Below are 22,510 nucleotides of genomic sequence, written 5' to 3'. Positions count from 1 at the left end.
CAGCTCCCGCAGCGAGCGGCACCACCGAGGTGTGAGCAGGGAGCGGTGCTTCGGCTGGGCAAGCCACCTCCCGTGCTCCTTACTGACCACCAATGCCTGACTCGGTGCTGTGCAGCCCACCCCAATGACAGACTTTGTAATTAGTGAAAAATTAATGACAAAACATTCAGTAGGTCTTCGCTAATCCTCCCACATGCTCCTTCAGGCAGTGCGTAGTACTTGCACGTGCCTTGGAGAATGACTTGCTCTGCATGGAGATGCCCCGGCCAAAGGTGCAATCAATACAGGCTGTCCTTCTCCATCATGGAAAGAAAAGGTGCTGTGCCCAGAAAGGCTGCCCAAGTGAGGAGCTGTTCTGCTCAGAGCACTCCTGAATTCAGAAACCAATGATCAGTGTGGAGCTCGGGTCTTGAACTAAGCTCTGAGAATGGGCATTTTTTCAGTGCTTCTCAAATCAGTAAAAAGGGGTTATGAGCTTCACTAGTGGATTTGACTCACACCCAGCTACACCAAAAGCTGTCACCCGTAAGGAACCACTTACAGGAGAAGGGTATTTACTCAGGTATGACACCATGAGAACTGGTGCACAGCGATGTTAAGCTCATCCGAAGACACCTTGGAGGTGCAGAGCTGGGGTTACTGCTAATAAAACACAAGTGCAAGTCAGCAGCTGCTCCGCTAACCAAGTCACGTTTATCTGCACTGTGCTGCATGAAGATTTGGCTCGGTGGAGTGAGAATCTGTCTTTGCTATGATCTTCCTTTACTGTGTGTTTAGATAGGTTTTATTTTGCTCCCAGAAGTTTCTGAGAATTTCAGATTGGTAAATTATCCTCACAGAAGACCTCGGAGCGTTCAAAATGTGTCTTCTGTGTCATCACTGCTTACCTAACAACCTACATTTCTAAGTCAAATGTAGTACACTTACTCTGGGTAATTTCCATTAATTCTTAAAATATTTTTCATGGGTGTGTTATTTTCACAAACATCTGAATTTAAATTACAGCCTTCCTTCAGCATGTAATATTCAGCATTTGAAAGTCTTCGTTGCATTCATTACTTCACCCACCAATAACGGCTTCTCTCTTTTTCCCCCCAGGGCCGATGTATTAACTTCACCCGAGTTCAATCTCAGTAGAGGAGGAGAAGAGGATACAAGGAGGAAATACAGCCACATTGCCACTTTTCAACCAAGCAGAGAGAACTGAGCACTGCCCTGTGTTTCTTGGATGAAGCCTCAACTCAGAAGGTTTCTGCATTCCCCCCTCCCAGGAGCCAGCATTGCTGTGCCAAGCCCTTATGTTTCACCACCGTACACTCCTGCTCTGTGACTTGCGACAGTGACAAGCAGCATTGACTTGCATGCCTCTGCTTTCGTAGAATACAAAGGGAGAATACAGACAACCAAAGATAATAATGTTTTTTTACTTTTGTTATTTTTTTAAGGACTACAGATTCTCAGGACATAATGTGCTTTAAGCAGAGATGCAGAGTTTCTCAGATGCGAGGATGGCACGTGTTATGTAAATAGGGACTGCTTGCCAAAGGCGGAGGATAAAGCTTCCCACCAGGCTAAGCAAACGCAAGAGTTCACTGCCTTACAGCGATGTCAGATCACAAAACCCTTCCGAGTCTCCCATCGCATTGTGCCTTACGGGAACCTTCTGACTGGAAATCTTGTCATTCTAACACTGAAAAGTGCACACGCATGACAAAATGTAGACAGGATGCCTCAAGGTATTGGTAGCAAGCAAGACTTTGCCCTTTAGTTTTTGAAGACACCTTTCTTTCATTATGCACCCGGGACAGGAAGAAAATTAATAGAGCGTTATTCCACAGGAAGACAGCCTGTAACCAGAGATCTTGAGCGGAGTTGGAGGGACTGATGCTTCAAGACCTTGACACTGTGGCTGGTGTTTTTTTTCCCCTTCCTGCATTCAAAGTTCAGTAGCGCATAAAACATCATCATCTATAAACATACCTAGCAGTAGTAGGCTTATGTATTATTTTTTTTAAAATTAAAAAAGCAGTAGCCACTAAGCTGGTATCTCAGGGTTTTTCCCCCCCCGAATCTCCAAGGGCTCTTCAGCGTCACAAGCCAGCAACTCTCTTTGCATGAGAATTTCAAAGTTTAATTAATATAATTAAAGGCAACAGCAAGCAGCAGCCTGTGAAGATTTTGCTCATCTTTTTTATGCCTTTTGACATTGAATGACCTATTACTGTATGTGCATTACTCGGTTTTCAAGGGGGCACCGAGCATTGGTTGAGATTCAGCGGTGGAAAAAGACCTCCTTCCATCAATTTAGAAATTAAATTTACAGGAGCGCCGGCCATCACAAAACATTGACAATGTATGTATTATAATTTTTTAGAAAAACCAGTGTCGTGTCACGTCGACGATGCCAAATTATGTTAGCGTGAGCGGAAACACTGTGGGGGAGGAAGGAGGGAGCAGCTGAAGAAAAAGGCTCAAATGATCCAGTCACTTTCGATACTGTACTTCAGATGCAAAATGGATATTCGAGTCGAAACCTGACAAAGCGCGCCTGCTTTGATGGGAACTGGTATAGACAATGACCAGTGGCTGGGTCAGTGGGATGTCTCTCTGCGAGCAGGGAGGCTTATCAAATGACACTAAAAATAAGTTCAACAACCATCACGTTTGAGGGGAAAAGGCGAACATTTCACATTTGGTGGGCATGAATGTGTGCAAGATGGAAAGAGCAATGCGATGCATCCTGGTCTAATTATCTCCTTTGTGCTCTTCACTGAAATTGCAAGGGACATAAATAATTCTTTTGGTCGATGTCCAAGTTCGTGGCACCGCCCAAAGAAGCCTACACATGTATCCACTCGCTTACATCTTTTGCTTGAGTTTATTTATGTCACTGGTAGCCTCATCATCAACAGCCATGTGTGCACATTATGCTATGAATAAAACGATTACCTAAGTTTGCGATCATTTCTTCTTCTTCTCCCCCCTAGTCCCGTGTCCTCTTCACAACTTACACCTTCACTTTGCCAGGTGCACAGCCATCCTTGACCCCAGCTTCAACAGACAGACCACCATCTCGCGGCATCGCGCGGTGTGCCAGAAAGCCAGTGGCAGCCCAACACGGGGGCTGCTGACTGTCCCACAATTATTTAAGACACATCAGACACCGGTACGTACAGTATGCAGCATCAGTAATGGAAGCAGAGCGATGAAGCTCCCACAGAGATGGCTTGCCGCTACTGTACCTAGGGCAACTGCAGCTCTGATACCGATGGCCGTTGGTTGCGGATGGTCTAGCACAGTGGGGTAACAGAAACTGATTTTACCCATGAAGCCCACCCATCAACAAGTCCTTGGTTTCTATCAAGCTACTGACTAAACCTCTGTGTCTCCTCCAGCTAAACTTGAGATGGAGAACCCAACTAAGTGGGTTTGCTAGGACGCAAGGCATTTCACATCATTCCTCACAATGCTGTAGCAGTCCAGGCAGAAACACTTATCTCATCAGACAAAGTTATGAACACCTCTGCTCACTTTTACTTGTTTTTCCTCCCTTTTTAATGTAAATGCTACACTTCTTTTGAGTTAACTCTGGAATTTTCAGCTTGCATTTTGAGCAGTGTGTTGCATAACAGGAAAACATGCAGATGAAGAGGATTTTTTCCTCACATGTATCTGTTGTCTCTCAGAGAATATTTGTAACGAACAGAGCCACAGAAATGTAAATCCACTCATAATCTTTTGTCCTCTATAGCTGTCTATCCATATTCATTAGAAACTGTGGAATGTGCAATTTTTCACAGAATGGCTGATACCAAGCAAAAACATATTTCAGGTACCTACAATGATTTTCCCTTCTAATCGGCATGATATTACACTATGTTACACCTTCTATTTAGCTGAAGATGATACCCTTAGAGTTTCATTATTATACAGTGCAGAATATCTGTCACAAATAATGGGGGGGGGGGCAAGAGGCACAGGGTAATAATGTTTAAAATCCACTGATTCAAACTGACACAAAGTAAGACTTATCTGGCACGATAGCTTAAAATGCTTGAGAAAAACGTAATCGGTAGGTTTAATGCAGTGCGTCCCTTGTACTGTTTCACACCTTGGGTATCTCCGTACAAAAAGACCATGTCCTGATAATGGCTTTTCTGTCTATTTGAACCTGCCTAACCAAACCTAACAGCATCTTGAAAAGATAAATTAGCATGAGTAATCCAGAAAACTGCCTCCTTAGAAGTATGCATAAACAATGCTTTAAGAAGACGCCAACTGTTACTTCAGTATCCTATTTTTATGTCAAGGTGACCCTCAAAATACACATGGACAGCAACTGCGGGCAGCGGGTGGGTGCTGTGACCCTTCACGTGTTAAACTGGTTTAGGAGACTTAAGGTGTTAGAAAATTTGGGGAGAAAGAACGCGTATTCAGAGCACCCCTTCCCAGGAAGGAACATGGTTTTCCAGGAACATGAGCTCCTTGTTCCCAGTCCTATCAGGTGGCCCCAGCAACCAGCCCATAAGACTGCCATTCCAAGGCAGGCTCTGGAGATGCCCGCACGTTCCCTACGTGCCACGCTACCGTTTGCTTCCTGTCACCAGTACTCGGGACATCCTGGCTTGGTCTCCTCTAGAGAGAGCAGAGGGTACAAAACATGCACTTTACCTTGCAAAACAGCACGCTTGGCTGTTTTATGTTGCAAACATGAAGATTAACACAGAGCAAAGAAAAGAATAACTCTTAAAATAAATAAATAAATAAATAAATAAATGTCCTGTTCCATTGCAATTAAAAAAAAAAAAAAAGCTTGAGAGATGGCAGAGTGGGTTTTCTAACGAGTGGTACGTTATTTCATCCACCTGCAGATGCCTTGTACTGCACAGGCACTGGGCATTCACTTGTTTCCTTATCGCTGAGATACAAGTTCTGCCTCGGGATCAGCTCTGTAAATGGCACACACCTTGCTCACAAAGAAAACATACCGCGGATGTACAACACGAGGCACAGCTATTAGGGGGTAGGAAGTGCCAATTCCAGGCGATGAGAAAATCTAAATAGATTCTCACATAGATGCCACCAGCTATATTGAAACCTTTTTCAGACGCAGTATCAGGCAACAGGAAAAAATCTGAAATGTTAGGAAAATGGAAAGTTGGTTTCACTGTCTTCATGCTAGATTCCCTGGTAATCCTAGATGTCTGTGAGTGCTGTTAACAGGCAAGCTGTTTAAACAAAACTGGGTCTCCGTGAGGCATAAGCAGCACTCTACAATAATCTCTGATTTTTTAAAAGATTTATAGGTGCTCCTTTTAACTTGACCACGCTATGAGAGAGAACGCACACCCTACCACATATAAGAATATCACCAACAAGAACGACGCGTTGCTGAAATATTTTTTCCTGAAGAGCAATGTGCAAAATACATAGAAATACCACCAGCCAGCCTTGAGGAGCTCCGTTACAACTGAGAGAAAGCAGAATTTATATCAATGAAAACAGTACTGGGGACAGCAGAATATCCTAAATATGACAAGACTGTTTTTATTTCATACATTCTGATAACAGGAGAATTTAATTGGCTGGAGTTAATATGAAATAAAATGAAAATGAATTTTAAGGGTTCCGTTTTAGTCAGCTTTTAATTTGAGAACTACAGCTTTCATCAAACATTAATCCGCTGGGCTTAAACAAAGGGAGACAGGTGAGGCTGATCTTTGTACGGGGTAAGGTGAGGGAATTTTCTTAAGAGCCACGATGCAGGTTCATTCTGAGTCACAAACACTGCATGAAAACCCGGGCTGCCTGGTAAAAATTCATGCTGGTATTTTTCTTGCAGGAAATTACCATGCCGCATTTCTCCTCATCTAATCGCCCTTAATACGACATCACAACTCTGTATTTTACATATTGATATTTACTTAACGTCATCATATTCAAATGTTCTAACATGTATGCATTGTGGATGCAATCCTGGCTCTCTCTTTTTTTTTTTCCTTCCTTTTTTAAAAGCAAAAAATAACATTATTTTTAACAGTCTCGGTAAACAGCACCTCATGCAAGTCATGTTTATGTCCCTTACCCGTTATTTTGATAGACTATGAACACACAGTTATCCGGTCTCTTCGAAATTAGTGGTGACATAAGACTGCACTGCTCATTGTTTTCACTTTTAAGCATATCTTTACAATTCAAATCATGTTGACGTATTAAAAAAAACAAGTGGAAGTCACCGGTAGAGTAGGTTTTACCTTTCACTTTTCCTCCCTACACGTGGAATAGGACTAGAGGATTTTGTGTTCTGTCACTTTAGACAAAACATAATCCTCCTGCAGCTGGAGAAGTATCTCTTTTATTCATCTCCATTTCGTCTGCAGGGAAGGGTAAAGAAACTGAGTGCTATCAATTACATTTTTCCAGGTGGGAAAAATGCACATTTTATCCTGTGGTTATTGACTGCTACCTCACAGCTAAAATAACATTGGTCTTCTGCAGAACAGTTTTCTTTTTTCTAGCTCATTGGGAAGCAGCAAAGGTGCCATCACCATCTGTCTTCAGATTTTAGCTCACTGGAACTTCTTGCTCACAAGAGGAGCCTCTGATGAGAATTTTGGAGGCTAAAGCCCACGATGTTGGGAGGTAGGGCCTGACTCTGGCTGCTCCCACTTGTGCCTCACACGCTGCTGAGGGTGCCGCATCTCCCAAGCATGTCCCATGTAAGCGTGTCCTGGGGTGCTCTGCAGCAGGCACATGCCTACCGCTCAGTAGCTAATCCAGCAGTGCTGATGGTGCAAAAGCACGGCTGACTTCTCCGTCCTGTGGCCACTGTGGATTGGGAAGCACACCATGGCCCAGAGGATCTCCCAAGAGAGTTGGGAGGAGCACAACGTTAGAGTAATGCGACTTGGACGTGAGGGCAGAAGGCAGCGGTGCATCTCATCAGCCCCACATCGATGTGTACACATGTTCACAAGCAGTCCTGAAGAAAGTCCTGAACCTGTGCAGGAATGAGGACAGCCAGCAACAGGCTCCATAGACAGCAGCTTTGACAGCAGCCTGCAGCTACACAGAGGTTTCCTTTTCAAAGAGTAATCTGCTTGGTGGTGGGTGCCACAGAAAGGGTAAATGGTCCTCTGGAGTCCAAACTTTCAGCCTGTTCTACACTGTCAGCAGAATGGGAATAAATAATGGGGTTATCCATGGTAGAAGCCAAGCTTCAGCATTACAAGACAGAAACGTGTCCTTCCATGAGGCTGTTAGAGGGGGTTGTAGGTTTTACTGTTGTTTTCAGCAAGGAGGAAAAGGATCCAGCCCAAGGAGCTGAGTTTGAAAATGATACCATTAAAATGGTAAACATCTGAAGTCACCAGGAGATGGACAATTTATACCAACAGAGGAAAAAATTGAAGCAGGTAGGAACCAATCAAGAACTTAAGAGATTACAGTAAGCGAGAAGTAAATGTAACATTTGCTAATGAGCATTTTCTAAATACCTCTTGTGCTGTTACAAAATTACTTTATGTCAAAATTTCTAGTAAAAGCCTTATTAGACCTGGCATGTACTATTTTATTTCACAAATCTGTTTCACATTGGCTCAATTAAAATTGTTATATATTTTTGGGTCTTGTGTAGGTGCCATCTGTTTAACAGTACAAGTGGGTCCTGTGATGCACTTGTAAATTTTCTGCTGCAATAATTTTTTTAATATAATGAGGGACTTTGGATACAAGAAACCGCCTATATTCGATGATTTTTTAGTTTTTGGCAGTAAACTTGCAATGATTCTTACCGTGTTACAAGGATGGCTCTGCATCCTATGGAAAAGCAAACAGTTGATCTACATGTTTGCACCGAAGTCATATTATTTAATTCACACTTATTTTTTTCATTTGCTTTTTCTGCCTTATTTTGCAAATGAGCTTATCTTTCCCAAAATGGAATCCATAGGAATACTCTCAGCTGGTTTAATATGGCTGTAGCTGTTGCCTTCCATGGAGCTACTGGGACTTGTTGAAGTCTTTGTTGAATAGATGGTGAAGTGCAAGTGTTGCAGGACTGCGCCTGGCTGTCTGAAGGACCGGGTCTCTGCTGCTTGTGTCAGCATAGATTTGCCCATTATTAAATCCTCTTTATGGAGAAACAAAACCTATCTGGCAGCAAGGGGCCACAAAGTCACCTCCAAGCCCAAGGAGCTCTGTGGTTCCTCGCCTCACAGGTATTTCCATGGGGGCTGACTAGTCTGGGTGCTGTTCTGGGAGACCACAACCCCACAGGAACCCTTCCCTGCTCGCTCATCCCCTTTGCTGATTCTGAGCTAAGTTACAAAGGAAAGCGAAATATTCTCCTACATGAGATTTGCTGGCAAGTTGGTTACTTGGCTTTTGATGCCAGCGTGCCAGCAGCAACCTGAAGCGGCAGAAGCAGCCAGGCCCAACAGCTCTGTAACTTTTGGAGAACTTGGCCTCAGGTGTCCTGGGAATGAGGACACAACACACACCAAAACACCCAGACACCAGGGGAGGCTTGCAGGGTAGGACCGACCCTCACCTTGCCCACAGCAAGAGCCATGAGTGAAGCCAGGACAGCACAAGGGGCCCGGAGCTCCTGGGGAAAATCTCGCTGCACCCAGAGCTGCACCAGCCCGAGCATGCCGACCGTGCACGGCTCAGCCACAAACCCCATCCCGTCTGGCACGCGCTGCCACTGGTGCTGATGCCAAAGCTGGTTGGAACAAAACACCCAAGTGTCTCGTGAACATGACTAGGAAGAAGGATGCACCTTTCTGAGGTGAAATGCCATCTGCACAGAACTGGTTTGAGTTTAGTGATGCACTACAGCAGAACAAAAAAACCTGGGGACAAATCTCCTGCGCAACAACATTCTTATACTTTGGGTTTGTTATGACTGTCATTAGCTCTCACTATTACACCACAAGCACTGAAGTGCTGTTCCCAAATCACAACAAACGACAACAAAACTCCAAACCCAACCCATTAGTCAGTTTCCCTTTAAAAAATGTAACCTCAAATTCTTCTGCTGAAGTCTCTGTTCAGTTTCAGGAGAGCAGTATTCGCAGTGGTGACAGTGCTGCAGCTTATTTTGAAACACTCAATTTTGTTCTGCAGTCCAGAGAGAGATGCCAGATTTTAAGCACGCCAAGTATATATGCAGCAGTTCTCTTCTCCCTACAGTGCAAAGAGCTCAGCTGCCTGCAGCGCTGCTCAGGATGCTCAGCAGGGTAGTTCCCAGTGGGCACTGGAGATCAGAAAGAGAACTGGCTCACTACGAACCTTCAGACATGCTTTACCTTGGTCATCTGTGATGCCCTTTTTTCCCCCCTAATTTTCCTTGCGTACCCACTGAGGCTTGACTTGCTTACAGTGGTAAATGTGTTTTCCTTCCAAGCAGACTGGGGACAGAGGATGCCCTGGTGAGCACCAGTGGGGGCACCAACACTGCCAGCCTCCTGGCACTCCTAGAGCAGAGCCTTCTCTGGTAACAGAAAGCAAAGAGAAGTTCTTCATCATGTCACAAATTTTCTAAGATACCATTAGAGAAATGGATGCACCTGAAATACGCTTCTCATCTGTTTGTGACTTTTGCTTAGAAAATTGAAATCAACTGCAGAGAGACTCCTCTTTGACTCAACAGTCCTATAACTCACCCAGGACTTTAGAAGCCATGCATTCTGGCAGAGCACTAGTGCTGCCCCTTATTCCTCCGGGTAAGCTTCTGACACCCAGGGGAACTTGTCTGGTCTGACTGTGCTGCTACACAAAGCATTTTATTTACAAGGCAACCAAACACCAAAGCAAAGAACATGGACCACTGAGACATACTGGTGCCCCAGAAAGCATTCCACAAGGCACCCCGTGGTGCCTTTCCTCCTTCCAAAAACTGCTCTGTGTTACCCATGCGCTGAACAATTCCTTAGTACTTGGGACAGCTGCTCAGGGTATTGTCAACACTCTGAATATATTGTATGTATTGACAGAACTGCAAAATGCTGATTAAATTATGTGCTTTAGCCAACCTGTGTAGGGAAAATTAATTGAACTGCAAAACTGATGGGTTCAGTGCTACCTTGTTGGAATGGGGAGGCTGGGCTATGTAATGCTTGATCTCCTCTTATTTGATTAGGCAAATTAGGAAACAACAGTGTGAAATGCATTATTGTACTAATATGATGTCCAAAATGTGAATCTCATTAGAGCTCTGGCCTTGATGCTTTTTGTGTTGATTCTCTGTAAGCTGTGAAAGAATAAGCAGGCCAGAAAGATGTCTTTTTCAAATTACATCGGAATTGCCCAGTAGTAAATTGTATTCTGAGGCGTTAGTCCCCGCAACATCTCCTTACCAAAAGCATTTCTAATCTTCTGGAGAAAACATCTCTGGATGCAAAACATTCTTGAAATGGAGGTAGATGAGGATGGAGCCAGAGAGCATCACCTCTTGATGTAAACTTGCTTAGAAGTGAAGGCTGCTGTGGAGAAAGGAAGCTTTATGGGGTGAGCCCCTTAGGGTAGCACCAATGCTGCAGCTGCCCCAGTGGGTGCCTGAGCAGTCAAAAACTTCCTTTTGCAACACTGGCTAAAACTTATCTCAGTGAAGGCACAGTTGGTTTGGGAGAAGGAAGGAAGAAAGAAGTGAGGAGAAAGGCCTCTCTTGGAGAAGGGCTTGGGAACCCTGCTAAGACCAAGCGTTCGGCACTGGAGAGGGCTAAGCCACTGCGACGGCTGCACCCATGCTGCTAGTGCTGGCTGCAGTACCCCCTCGCGACATCTGCCTCTTCCAGGAAAGGTCTGAATTCAAGGTCACTCCGTAATACTTGGGGAGAACAAACATATGGTATAAAAGTAAAACAACACTGCATTTCATCTGGAAGAGGGTTTTATGAGAAGAGCCAGTTCAGATATAAGTTGGTAAAGGGTCACTTCACAATATAGCCCTTTCAAATTGCAGTTCAAACTCAGAATTAATTATCCTTTCTCTGTCTTGGGTTTTCTTTTCTTTTTTGCTTCACATTAACTGCAGCTGAAATTATTTTAAAGCAATGATCTTGAACGTCATGTCCTTCAGCTGGCCCTGAAAATCCATTTTCAATGGAAAGCCTCCTTTCTTTTCCAAGATTTCTGTTAGTCTATAAAGCTCATCAAGGCTCTGGTTCTCTAGGGGTGTCAGATGCTCGGATAATACCCAGGTGCCTGCTGGCTGGACCACTTCCAAGGTACTTTATTAGCATGAATAGGCCAATCTGAAAGTGGGTTAACTCCTTCGGCTTTCAGAGATACAGCGAGAGTCCTGCAGCAGCAGCGCGCTTTGCGCGCGTGTGCAGCTACAGCTCCAAATTCTGAGTCATCAAGTTGCGAGATAAAAACAGAACATCAAGGGCACTAAGAATAGGCTGAGAGACACCAGCCTGAGGAAAAAATATTTGTTTTCCTGCAACGATACCTGTAGAGAAGGTATCTAAGGCCAGAACTATTCAGAAGCTCCCACACTTTGGAAACGTCACATTCCCCCCTCCTGTGTTAGCTCTGGGCACAGCAGAGAAACAAGGTGGCTTTCCCACATGAAGCCACCGCAGCTGCATTTCAGGGAGCTATTTTCATCCCTCAGCTGCTGGCAGCCCCCAGCTAGAGCTGCAGTTTAGTTATGGCTGTCAGTGGCAGGAAAGGCTCTCACGGCCACCAAGCCAGCAGCACCACAAGTCCGCACGCCCCGGCACAGCCCCAGGGCTCCTAAGTCATGCTGCCACGATGCCGTGTGGCACGATGACACACCACGAGGTAAGTCTCAACACAGGAGGGGCACGCTGGCTCCCTGTTTTACCTTCTCATTTTGCATGTTTTTCCAGAGGAGGGGAAAAAAAAGAGTACCCTACATCCCACCCTAAACGTATTGCACAGGTGATGGTCCCAACCCACATCAACCGAGTGCACAAATGTGGATTTTGGAGCTGGCCCCAGGCTGGAAAACCTGCCTCTCTCACCACACATAGGGAATGCTTTCATTCGGCTTCCTGCTGCAGAAAGCTTTGTGGCTTTTGCCTGGTGCCAGGGTTTCCCAGCGGCACCGTACGGGTCTGCTCCGACTCTCTCTGACCCCCGAGCTCTGTCTTGTCAAGCAAACGAAAACCACAGCTCCAGAGCTGCCTTCGGCCTCTTTCTGCATCTCCCCCAGCTGTGAGGCGAGGAGGGCAGCCTGGGCAAAGCTCAAGCCAGGCTCAGCAGTCCCCAGGCTGCATCCCCTCCCAGCCCGGCTGGCTGAGTGCACGCCTGCGGCGATGTTCTGCCTCCCCTCCCCAAAGCCAGCCCGGCGGCGGGTCTGCAAGAAGAAGGTGACTCCTGGGGATCACGCAGCACAAAGATTTCCCTCACCCTTCCCTACCCAGCAGTGGAGATTATTCACGATTCCTGAATAACTACTTCAGGCAGGATTTGCAGCAGCTTTCAACCAAAGCTCAGCACTGCAGCTTGGGAACAAGTGGGACATTATCACTGACATCAGCCCCCAGCCTCTTGAGAACGACTCCCTGTCAGTCTCAGGACTGCAAATGATCCTGCTGGGCAGAGGCTGGCTAGAACGTGGTGCACTGGACCTGTTTCTTCTTCTGCAAGCCTGACCGAGGGGCTTGCTGCAGGAGCAGCCACAAGGGACAGGGGACAGAGGCGCATGGGGCGTCACAGGGACATCCTGACCTTCAGCTGCACCGACGGCCAGCAGGCTGGGAGTGGTTTCCTAAGTGACTCACAAATCTCCTCTGCCCTAGTGCTGATCTTGCCAAGGAGAAATCTTGTTGGCACCGGCCACCGCTGCAATACATTAGATGCAATCACTGGCGACAAACGTCACGCTGCTCTGCCGCTTGGACATGTTCTGAGTGCTGGCACAACCTGTGGTCACCTGACGAAATGCAGCAAAGAGTGGTGTGGAAGAGAAGAAACTGAGACAAGGCTTAGCTGCGGGTCCTTGTGGTTGTGCAATACACGGCTGACAGCAGACCTGGCAATGAGCAGTTCCTTGGTAGCACAAGATACTGGCTTTTCCTGTTTATGTTCCCCAGAGAATAAGAAAAAGGACTCATACCAAAAAATAGCAAGTATGCTGAAAGGCAAAACATGGAATTCTGGGGTCTCCTTGTCACCTCTGGGGTACCTAAAATGTTCCTAGAGACATACTTTTGCTCGAATAAACTCCATATATCCACAGCATCCCTCTTACACAGGCTTCCTCATTTTTTTAAGTTTTAAATCACCTTGCTGGAGACTCAACCCAGGAGCTAAAGAACTCCCGTGTCTTGGAGGAGCAAGGGCACATGCTCAAATATTTTGAATAATGGCAGTCCACGCTCAAAGTCTTCGCCGTTTGTTTTCCCTCTGCTTCCATCAGGGCTGCGTTCCCAAATGCCTCTTGTCCTACAAAGCTGGGGGCAGAGGCATGCTGTCACAGTGCTCAGTTCCCTACGTGGCCTGTGCCTGTCTGAGTGCCTCCTGCAGAACACTGCTGCCAGCTGCTCGGTAGCGTGGCCGAGACGTCCCTCAAGTTCCAGGCTCCCCATCCGCTTCCCGTCCTGCCAAGCAGATCCACGCAGCCCTCCTCCATCCGTAAGCCTCTTGCTGCAGGAGCAGAAGAGCCTGCTTTCTTCTGCAGGGTGTGACCTGCCATATGGGAACCCAAAAACCCGAGGACGGCGCTCTCGTCTCCACCACAGGAGCAGCTGTGGGTAGGAGCAAAGCAGACATGCCGCTGGCACAGGAAGCACTGCAGGTCGCGCTGCTGCCCTCCTTTACTCCAGCGCTTCCACCAGTGACAACTCCGCAGCTGTGGCACTTGTTCCCTGCTGGTTTGGATGCGAAGCCCTGTGTCCCGGTGCTGGCACACTCAACGTGCCACATCCTGCCCAGGGCAGCTCCGTCCCCCGCTGCAGTGCAGGAACGCGGCTCCTAACCAAGGCGCAACCACAAGCCTGCACAACAAGTGCTATGGGACTTTTTTTTTTTTTTTTTTTTACACTAGCTCTGTTTATATCCACAATAGATCCAACAGTAAATAACCCCCCTCCTGTTTTTTTTTTTTCTCTTTTCCGCATCCCTTTCTCTTCCCATACCATCTCATTTCTCATTATCATGAGCTGGCTTCACTGATGAAATCTTTGCCTAGAGCACAGGATAATTTTCCATAAAACTGCATGTGTGATATTGCCAACATCTCTGGTGTCTTTTAAACTTGGTCTCCTCCAACAAATACCCAAAGGGAAAGCCTCAGCTACCACGATTTCCTCAACCATAAAGTGGAAGGACTAACTGAAGCATCTCAGGCAGCATCTAGTTGCGTGGCAACTAGAAGAAAATGTTGACCTCTTCTTATTACTGGCCTTCTTACCTAGAGAGAGACAGCAGGCGAATACACAAGAGAGGTCTTATTTGGAGTTTTTTTGGCCAGGCGCTGTTCTGTAACCTCATGGGGTTTCTGTGCCCTCCTCGGCAACACAGGGCTTGGGGACGAAGGGCCTTCGCCCTGCCCACACTCATCAGGCAGGGTGAGGAGGGGCTGTGTCCCCGATCGAAGCAAGCAACCACGAAATCAGGCGAAGCAACTGAGCATGTGAAGATCCTGTCATCACACGCTTAAATTAAGAACGGTGAGCAGATGCCCTTGACTTTCCCGTGATTTGAGAAAACTTAAGCCCCCTGCTTGGAGCTCCAGCGCTTTGCTTTAGAAACCAATGAATCGGAAGGGGCCGTTGGTCACATAACCAAGAGAATGATTATCAGGGTGCTGCACCCTTTCTCTATGACTGGCTCTTCAGCCCACTCACCACGAAATGGCTGAATTGGAGGGAGGTCTCCTGTTGACCAGGAAAACACCACTCGTGGGCTAGTGGTATGGCACAGAAAGGCAAGCACCCACCTGCTCCCTGCAGGTAATCAACCTGGGAACATGCCTCCTCCTCTTCAACCAAAAACTGCTAGGAGGACATGCCACAGCATCATCCCCGTGCTCTCCTACCCTTCCGTAAAGAAGGCTTCAGTGCCAGCCCTGCTGCAGGTACCTACTGCTGTACGTGCTATTGATCATGGCTGATGCTTGATATGGAGACCTGTGTCACATTTTAACCAGACACAGTTAGCCTATTTCCTCCAAACACTAACCATGAGATATGCTGTGGTTCACTAAGTCAAAGACTGAACAGAAGAGGTGACAAGGGCTCTAGCAGGAGGATGAGCCCAGGGACCACTCACTCCACCATCTCTGATCATCAGAGTTAGGCAGACCAGTTGTTCCTAAGGCCCAAACAATACCTGAGCAGCAGTAACAGTTCAGACCAAGTGCCCATCCAGTCCAGTTTCCTGACACATGGCAGACTCCCTCTTAAGAGTATAAACACAGAAGAATATAAGAATGGTGCAAACACGTGTATTTTCCCTGCACGCTCTCCCAGGCCACAGTTACCAGCTCAGCAATGCCCTGATCCAGGGACAGGGATTTTTACACACCACTGCTGAGGTCTCATGGTCTCACCCCCACTCTTTCATAATACATTTTTTCTTTCATTTCCAACATGCAGAATTGGACCATGCAAAATTAAAAATAAAAACCAGGGCATTACCTGAAAAAAGATTGTAGGGAACAGCTATTAATTCAAGCCACCAAGATGCATACAATTTGAATAAAATACCATCCCACAGGCATCCTTTAAAGTTTTATAAACCAAAGATCGAAGCCAGTTATATAGGACTGCTTAAGGCCGGTTACCACGGTTTGAAAGCAAGGGGCTGACAGCACAGGACCTTTCCTTGGACAACTTGCTCACCTGCACCTTGCCTGGGGGCCACAACTGAATTCTTTTTCAGAAACAATGCCACGAAACATTTCTAAGGAGATTTTTACACTTTATGTCATTTCTGAGGTCCTGTTGCAAACAGAACTACATCCACGCAGCATTAACCAAGAAGATTTTGGTAAGGAAATGTCTTTCGGAGACTGATCATTTTGCAGGTTTTGCTTTCAGGAAAGTAAGGTAAATATATTCTGCAAAAGGTACTTTTACAAATGAGGCTTTGTTGCATTCCTGTTTGATGTTCATTTCTAACTTTTCCCACAGCAGTTCAGCTATTTTGATGGCAATTAATAGCAGCTTCCTGACAGCCTGTTTTGCTCCTAGAAGCGCTCCAGAACACATTCCTGAGGATTTGTGTGAACTATTCTCTGCATCACCTACACACACCTTGCTGCCTCTGGTGCTGTGCAGGGAAAGTTGGTGCAGAGCCTGATGGCAGCTGGGGGGCCTTGCAGTAATCAGTGTGTAAGGAGGTCGTGGTGGGCACAGCACACCACGAATCCCATCCCACGTTACTGTTATTTCTACCTGCAAGATGCAGGTCAGAAAACCCAGTGCTTTGCTTTGGCTGCCCTTGGTACTTCCCCAGAGTCCCCCTGGCTGTACCCAGCTGCCAAGAGGCAGCACCAGTGCTCAGGGCACGGAGCACAAGAGCAAGCTGCAACATACATCCCGGACCATGCAAGGTTTGCTTTGGTACCGAGGTACTGAGCTCCTAGGTGAAGCACACGTGCTGCCGTGTTCTGTGTTCAGGATAGGAGATCATGCTCAGTGCCCCCGGTTCCTCTAAACCACGTTTTGTGATAATTCTCTGCAAAGTGACAAACATATGGACTGCAGGACTTCTCCGAAACTAGCCCCTAACATTTTTGTATCTGTAACTAAATCGAACCAGCTGATGGAGTGGCTTTGCTACTTCAAATAATTTCATCTGAACAGACCATCTGCTAACCACCAAAAGTCCCCCCCCTCCTTTTCTTTTATTATTTTGCAGGGCAGTATTATTTGACACACAACGTTCGCGTCCAATCCAGCCTGCGCAAGTCAGCTAAAGACTGATTTCTTTGGCTCCTGCAATTTGCTCGTGAAGCTTCAGAAATGCTGAGGTGAAAGCTTCTCTTCAGAAAGGGAAGCACACCATTTCTACTTTTCCTCATACATAAAAAATGGCATAAAAGTATTTTTTCAGGCCATTTTGTTTTCTTTTCTTGAGAAACACCTTTTTCTTATAAGCAGACGGAGAAGGAGGTGAGGTTTTTGCGTCTAACAGGAGAGCAAAACTGAGCATCGCAGAAAGAAAACACACCCTGGGCAGCGCACTTACTGATCGCAGCCGTTGAGACCTAGTGTCTTGAGTTTACACGCACTGTAAACTCTTTGGTGCAAACTCACCACTTCAAATCACCAAAGAAAGGCTGCCCCCTTTGGTTTGTAAACCAGGGAAAACTGTCTGCTGCCGAAGCATCACATGGTGTGGAGAGGCCAGCAGCGCAGAATTAGGAAAGAGCTGGCAAGTGTGAGGTTTCCCCAAACACGCTGAGGAAATATGAATCCTTGGGAAGAGTGAAAGCAAGTTCAGGCCTTCTGCAGGACGGGGATGTCCTGGAATGCAACTGGAATGGCTCCCGTCTTCCCCTGCTGCCCGAGGGACACCCCAGGGCTGAGGCAAGGCCAAGAGGGGGGCAGATACCCCATCTCGAGGAACTTCCTCACCTGTACAGAGGCGACAAGGACTTCTGGAAGCAGCCGATGTGATGCTGGGTGCCTCCAGCACCCAGATGTTCTGCCTGGGGCGGCTGGTGGCACCAGGTGACAGCACTGCCCTCAGACCGCAAAGGCACCCACGAGGTCAGGCTTTAGTGACAAAATGTCTGCAGGACAATGAGACTGCATTTATTTCTATTTGTTTCTCGTTACGTAGCTGCTTCAACCAGCAGCTGAAGTTAAATAGGACTGGCTTAAAAGGTAAACATTTCTCACAGCTTTCTCATCAACTATATTAAATATAGTCATAAAAAAAAAGCCCCACAATATTTTCTGTATTTGCTGAAGGATGACGTCCCTCCTTGCCTTAAGCGTGTGCCAGATTACTCATAAACCTGGACCATATGCCACTGCAATTTACTGATGGGCCCAAGCTGTTTTGGTAGATACAAAATCCGAGGGGATTAGGGAGGCTCGATCCACGCTGAAAACAGAGCAACAGTGGTGGGGCAGCTGCTTGCTCTCTTTGCTCGCTCTCAATTTAGGTCAGCTGCCAACAGCCCGCCCTGACTCGTGCTGGAGCCGAGCTGGGCCACGCTGCTGGGGCACCCGCGCCCACGGGGTGCTGCCAGAGCTGAGCCGAATGGCCTCATGTCCAGGCAACAAGGGCTTGCTTCCTCTCGTCCAGCAGCCCTGCTAGCTCCCTGCTCATGGTTAAACCTGGTGCCTGCACACACCTAGGGGCTGTGGGTCAAGCCCACGCGTGGCAGGGACCAGAGCAGTCACCTTCCAACAGCTCCAGCAATGCTCCCTTGGGTAAATCTTGCTGGGGGCCCATCCAGAATGTGGCCAGCACCATTGCTCTGGTTTTATTTCCCCAGACCAGCAAGGGGGCTGCTTGTCAAGAAAGGAAGGACAGAGTCCGGCTCAAAGTACTGCCTGAAACATGGGCCCCTCCTGGGCAGGTACCAGCACAGAGGAGCTCAGCCAGACTGTGGCTCTCGGGCAGTGCTTCGGCTTCCTCCTGAAGAGGCTGCCGCTCACGTGAAATATCAAATGACACAAATGATTGCTGATTCAAGAAAAGCCCATTTAATCCCAGTGGTACACACAGTCCAGTTGGCCCACGCAGCTACATATTCAATAACGTCCTCACAGCATCACTGGAGACTCTTTCCCCTCCCCATTATCTCAATTTTTTCTTTCCTAAGCTCCTCCTTGCTTACAGCTGCCCCCCACGATGAAAGGCGCCACGTGTCACCCAGGAATTACAGAGCACTGCAGGGAGTGCAACAGCAAACTGCAGTCGGAGAGGTGGGTGCGAGCACCCCACATTTCTCCACCCAGATGAGTGGCTCTCCAGGACACAGCTACCATGCATGCAACTTCAAAGCTGAACAATCTGAACCTTTCCTGCACAATATTACTTCGCTGGCTGTAATTTGGGACTGCAACTTCTGAACACTTGCAAGACCCTCGTGCTAACAGAGCTCAACTCAATTTCCAGCTGTTGGAGCTAGCAGAGCGCTTCACTCAACACAGTGGCTTTGTAACCTCGCAAGTATCGGTCCCACCCACAGATTTCACTGCTTGGTGCAAATAGATCTAAGTGCAGCCATCGCTTTTTTTAAGAGATCACAACTGTAACTTCATGTTCCTCTGCCTGACAGCCAACACGCATCAAAAGCTACTGAGTTGTACCTGCTGGGCTTTAGAGGTAGGTATGACGGAGCCTGACAGCTAAGGCTTCAATCAAAAAGCCCCAGCTCCAAGTTTTGTGCAGGGTGAGGCAGCTGCTGGCTTGCAGCTGCACCACTTGGCTGCTCCCTCTCCTCCGACAGAGGAAGCTGTCCTGAACCTTTGTGCCTTCACTTTCAGACCCTGACATGGAGGGAGGACCAGCACCCTGGCCCCTCCAAGCCACCCACCACACACAGCTCCAGTGGCACTTCAAGACCTATTCTTCCCCTCCTCAGGAGGCTCAGGCCCCCGTTATACTGTGTCCCATCTGCTGTAATAAATATTGGCCCTAAATCTTCATTTAGGCTAAAATCCTTTTGTATCAGTATTGCAAAATAGAGTCTCCATTGCTTTGGGAAAATGAGTCCTGTGCATCCAGCAATGGGTTGCCAGGAGTTGAGGACTGCAACGTCTGATTGAAAAGGCATTTGCTTATTTTCCTACAGATTTGTCCTCCTTAACTTTCTTTATCACTGCCGTGTCCCAGAGTGACCCTGACATGCAAATGCCTTCTCTTCTGGGCCAGGGTGGCTGAGATGGAATACGGTTACTCCCTGCTTCTCGCGCCCAGATGTGCAATGCAGATAGGGTTTGCAGAAAGGGACAAGGTCTGGCTGATCATAATCATTTACAACTTTTATTAAACCCATTTTCCGTTCTAATTATTATAATAGTTCCCAAAAACATCATCCGTGGACTTTAAGTGTCTCATTATTGTGTGTTTTAATGAAAACTGTGGAATTATCTCGTGCTCAGTGCCACATGGCCCCATATAGCAATGACAATGCTAAATAATTTTTAAAAATTTATAGTTTACAAGACGTATTTCCCATCTGTGGCCATGTAGTAGCTCCCAAATGCATTAAATTTCATTACATTAACAACACCTCTTAAAAGCAATTGGCTTAACTCCACAGGATGGTTTTATAATGACCCGAGAAGTGTGTTGTAATGTATACACATGTTGAAGATTAACAGTATCTGAGTGCTACCAAAGCAACTCAACTCCACGTCCAAACCAAGTGCTTTCATCCTTCAAAGCAATGCAATGCTGTTCAAAGTACTGATCCCATTAACACAAACAAAAAGAAGTTCCTTTTGGCACTCTGCAAAAGCTCAGCCCGACAAGCAGAGCTATGACAGCAACGAAAACCTGTGGAGTTTAAAGTGTAACGTCTCAAACATGATTAATCCCTGGGGTGAGATTAGTAGCAACTTCTTCTTCCCTGCTCTCCCCAGAGACGTTCTCTGTTACAAGGCAAAAATACACGAACTGTGCCCAACTTAAAAATTGATTTTGGGACGGAAGCCAGACCAGATGGTTAGAAAAGCTAAATACCGTTGATTTATTTCTTACCCTTTACGAAGCAATATTAGAGACAATGGACCTTATCAGAACAAATGAGAATAAACATGGGGATGCAGCCTCAATAGAGAATTAACAACCAAAGCTACCAGCTTCTATTATGCAATGATTAATTCTGAATTTGTGCAAGTATTATCAGCAGAAAATGTCTAGCTTTATCTATCGAAACCAGTGCCAAACTAGACAACCTTTTATGTCAGTGCTCTTCATTTGCAAGATACCTCAGGAAAAAAAAAAAGAAAGAAAAAAAAAAGTGCAGAAAACACCAGGGTTTGTGCTGCAAAGTCAGCTGGAAAATCAGCTTAAAGACCACCCTGCTCTCCAACCCCAAGGAGGCAAAAAAAAAAAAAAAAAAAGCCCATGACAATGCCACAAACCAAAAGCCTCTGCAGAAGGCAAGCCTGTGGGTCCTCACCAAGCAAGCCCCTGAGATGCAGCCCCAAGCCCAACACCCTTCCTCCCCCCTTCCCACCGAAACAAGCAGCTGGCCACTGCCCCTGTGTGCCTCAGTTTCCCCACCCAGAGTCTGTCAGGACCTCCCCGCTGGTGCTGCAGCGTGGCCGATGCTGCCTCTACACAGCTCCCCAGCCCGCTGACAGAGACAAAAGGCACGAGATGCTATTTCCTACGTTGTGACTATCGGGTACTCCTTGTAAACAGGTTATATTCATTACTTAACAAATGTTTACCACTGTCCTGTATCACCCTCAGGTTCGACCAGCTCTGCAGAGAGAATATTCAGCGCTGCTTAACGGCTGTTGGCAACAAGAGGAAATGGACTTTCTGATGGAAATGTTCAAGGCCTGTTATTTGTGAGATGCAGCTGAGATGGGACGTAATGAATTTAGCCCTGTTTCGCTTCATTTACCGTAGCTAACACATACAATAAAAGTTTAGTTTATATCTGGTGCTGCCATGCATGAATATCTCATTATAACTGCAAAGACTTTTTATTTTTATTGGGGCCCGTAACAGCACTGTGGTATGTTAATTATCAGCGATGTAACAGAAATGCAACAAGCTTTCCTTCCTTCCAGGCAGGACTTCCTTCCACACGGGCTAAGGAAAACCAAGGGGGCCTGTCCCGGGCCACTATTTCAGCTGGCATGCTTTATTAGATGACAGCAGCAGTTAAGAAGGATGAGATGCAGAGCACAGAGCAAGGGCAAGGAACTCACTTCCCCAGAGCACCAGCCATGTCCCCTCCCTCTAGACCACACCTTCACTGCCACCCTCTAGACTCCACACCTCTAGCGCCTTTCCTCTAGCTTTCTGCCACCCAGAGTACGACCTCTTTTACAACAAAAACATACTGAGATTCATTTGTTTAACTAAAGGGTAGGCTGCTGCGGCCCCACTTGGCTTGGGCAGGGTCTCAGCACACTTCAACAGCTCACAGCGTGCCTGGAGACGTACGTATGGCACCACCTGATGAGGGCACGCTCTTTTCTCCAAAAGGGAAGGGGACAAGGCTAGTGGGTCACAGTCCAAGCAGACACCGGCACCAGAAACTTAGCAAGTGTGATCGGATCTGTTTTAGGATATCCTGGTCTGCTGAACATCCTGGATATCAAGAAAGCTGCAGTCCCACATGTCAGACTCATCAGTGGTGAGACCACAAAGGTGATGTCAGTCCTGAAATGTGGCTAGCAGGAAAAAAAAAAAAAAGAAAGAAAAAAAAAAGAAAAAAAGAAGCAGCAAGTCATCCTACCCTGCCTTTGAAAGAAGCCGTTTCCTCTGATGCCTGCCCCACTAGAGACATAGGCACAACTGGTGGTGCCAGTAAGGCCACGTGCTATGGCTTGGTGACAGTTGTTTTAGGAGTGTTGGGATTTTTCTTAGGAGAGGAAGA

General features: G+C 46.8%; 1 protein-coding gene and 1 long non-coding RNA gene across 5 annotated transcripts in view; one reads left to right on the top strand and one right to left on the bottom strand.

Annotated features, from left to right (window-relative positions):
• The window catches only part of ANTXR2 (ANTXR cell adhesion molecule 2), a 112,368-nt gene extending 109,415 nt beyond the window's left edge, over positions 1–2,953 (top strand). The window contains exon 17 of the mRNA XM_048074492.2: positions 1,099–2,953. Within this exon, the coding sequence (XP_047930449.1) occupies positions 1,099–1,137 (39 nt within the window). The 3' untranslated portion in view covers positions 1,138–2,953. The remainder of the gene's footprint in view (positions 1–1,098) is intronic.
• LOC125184052 (uncharacterized) overlaps positions 1–22,510 on the bottom strand; it is a 169,595-nt gene that overhangs the window by 57,163 nt on the left and 89,922 nt on the right. The gene's annotated exons all lie outside the window — the stretch shown is intronic.

Source organism: Anser cygnoides, chromosome 4 (genome assembly GCF_040182565.1).
Source record: "Anser cygnoides isolate HZ-2024a breed goose chromosome 4, Taihu_goose_T2T_genome, whole genome shotgun sequence".
In the NCBI taxonomy this organism is placed as follows: Eukaryota; Metazoa; Chordata; class Aves; order Anseriformes; family Anatidae; genus Anser; species Anser cygnoides.
This window is presented reverse-complemented; position numbering and strand designations above follow the sequence as displayed.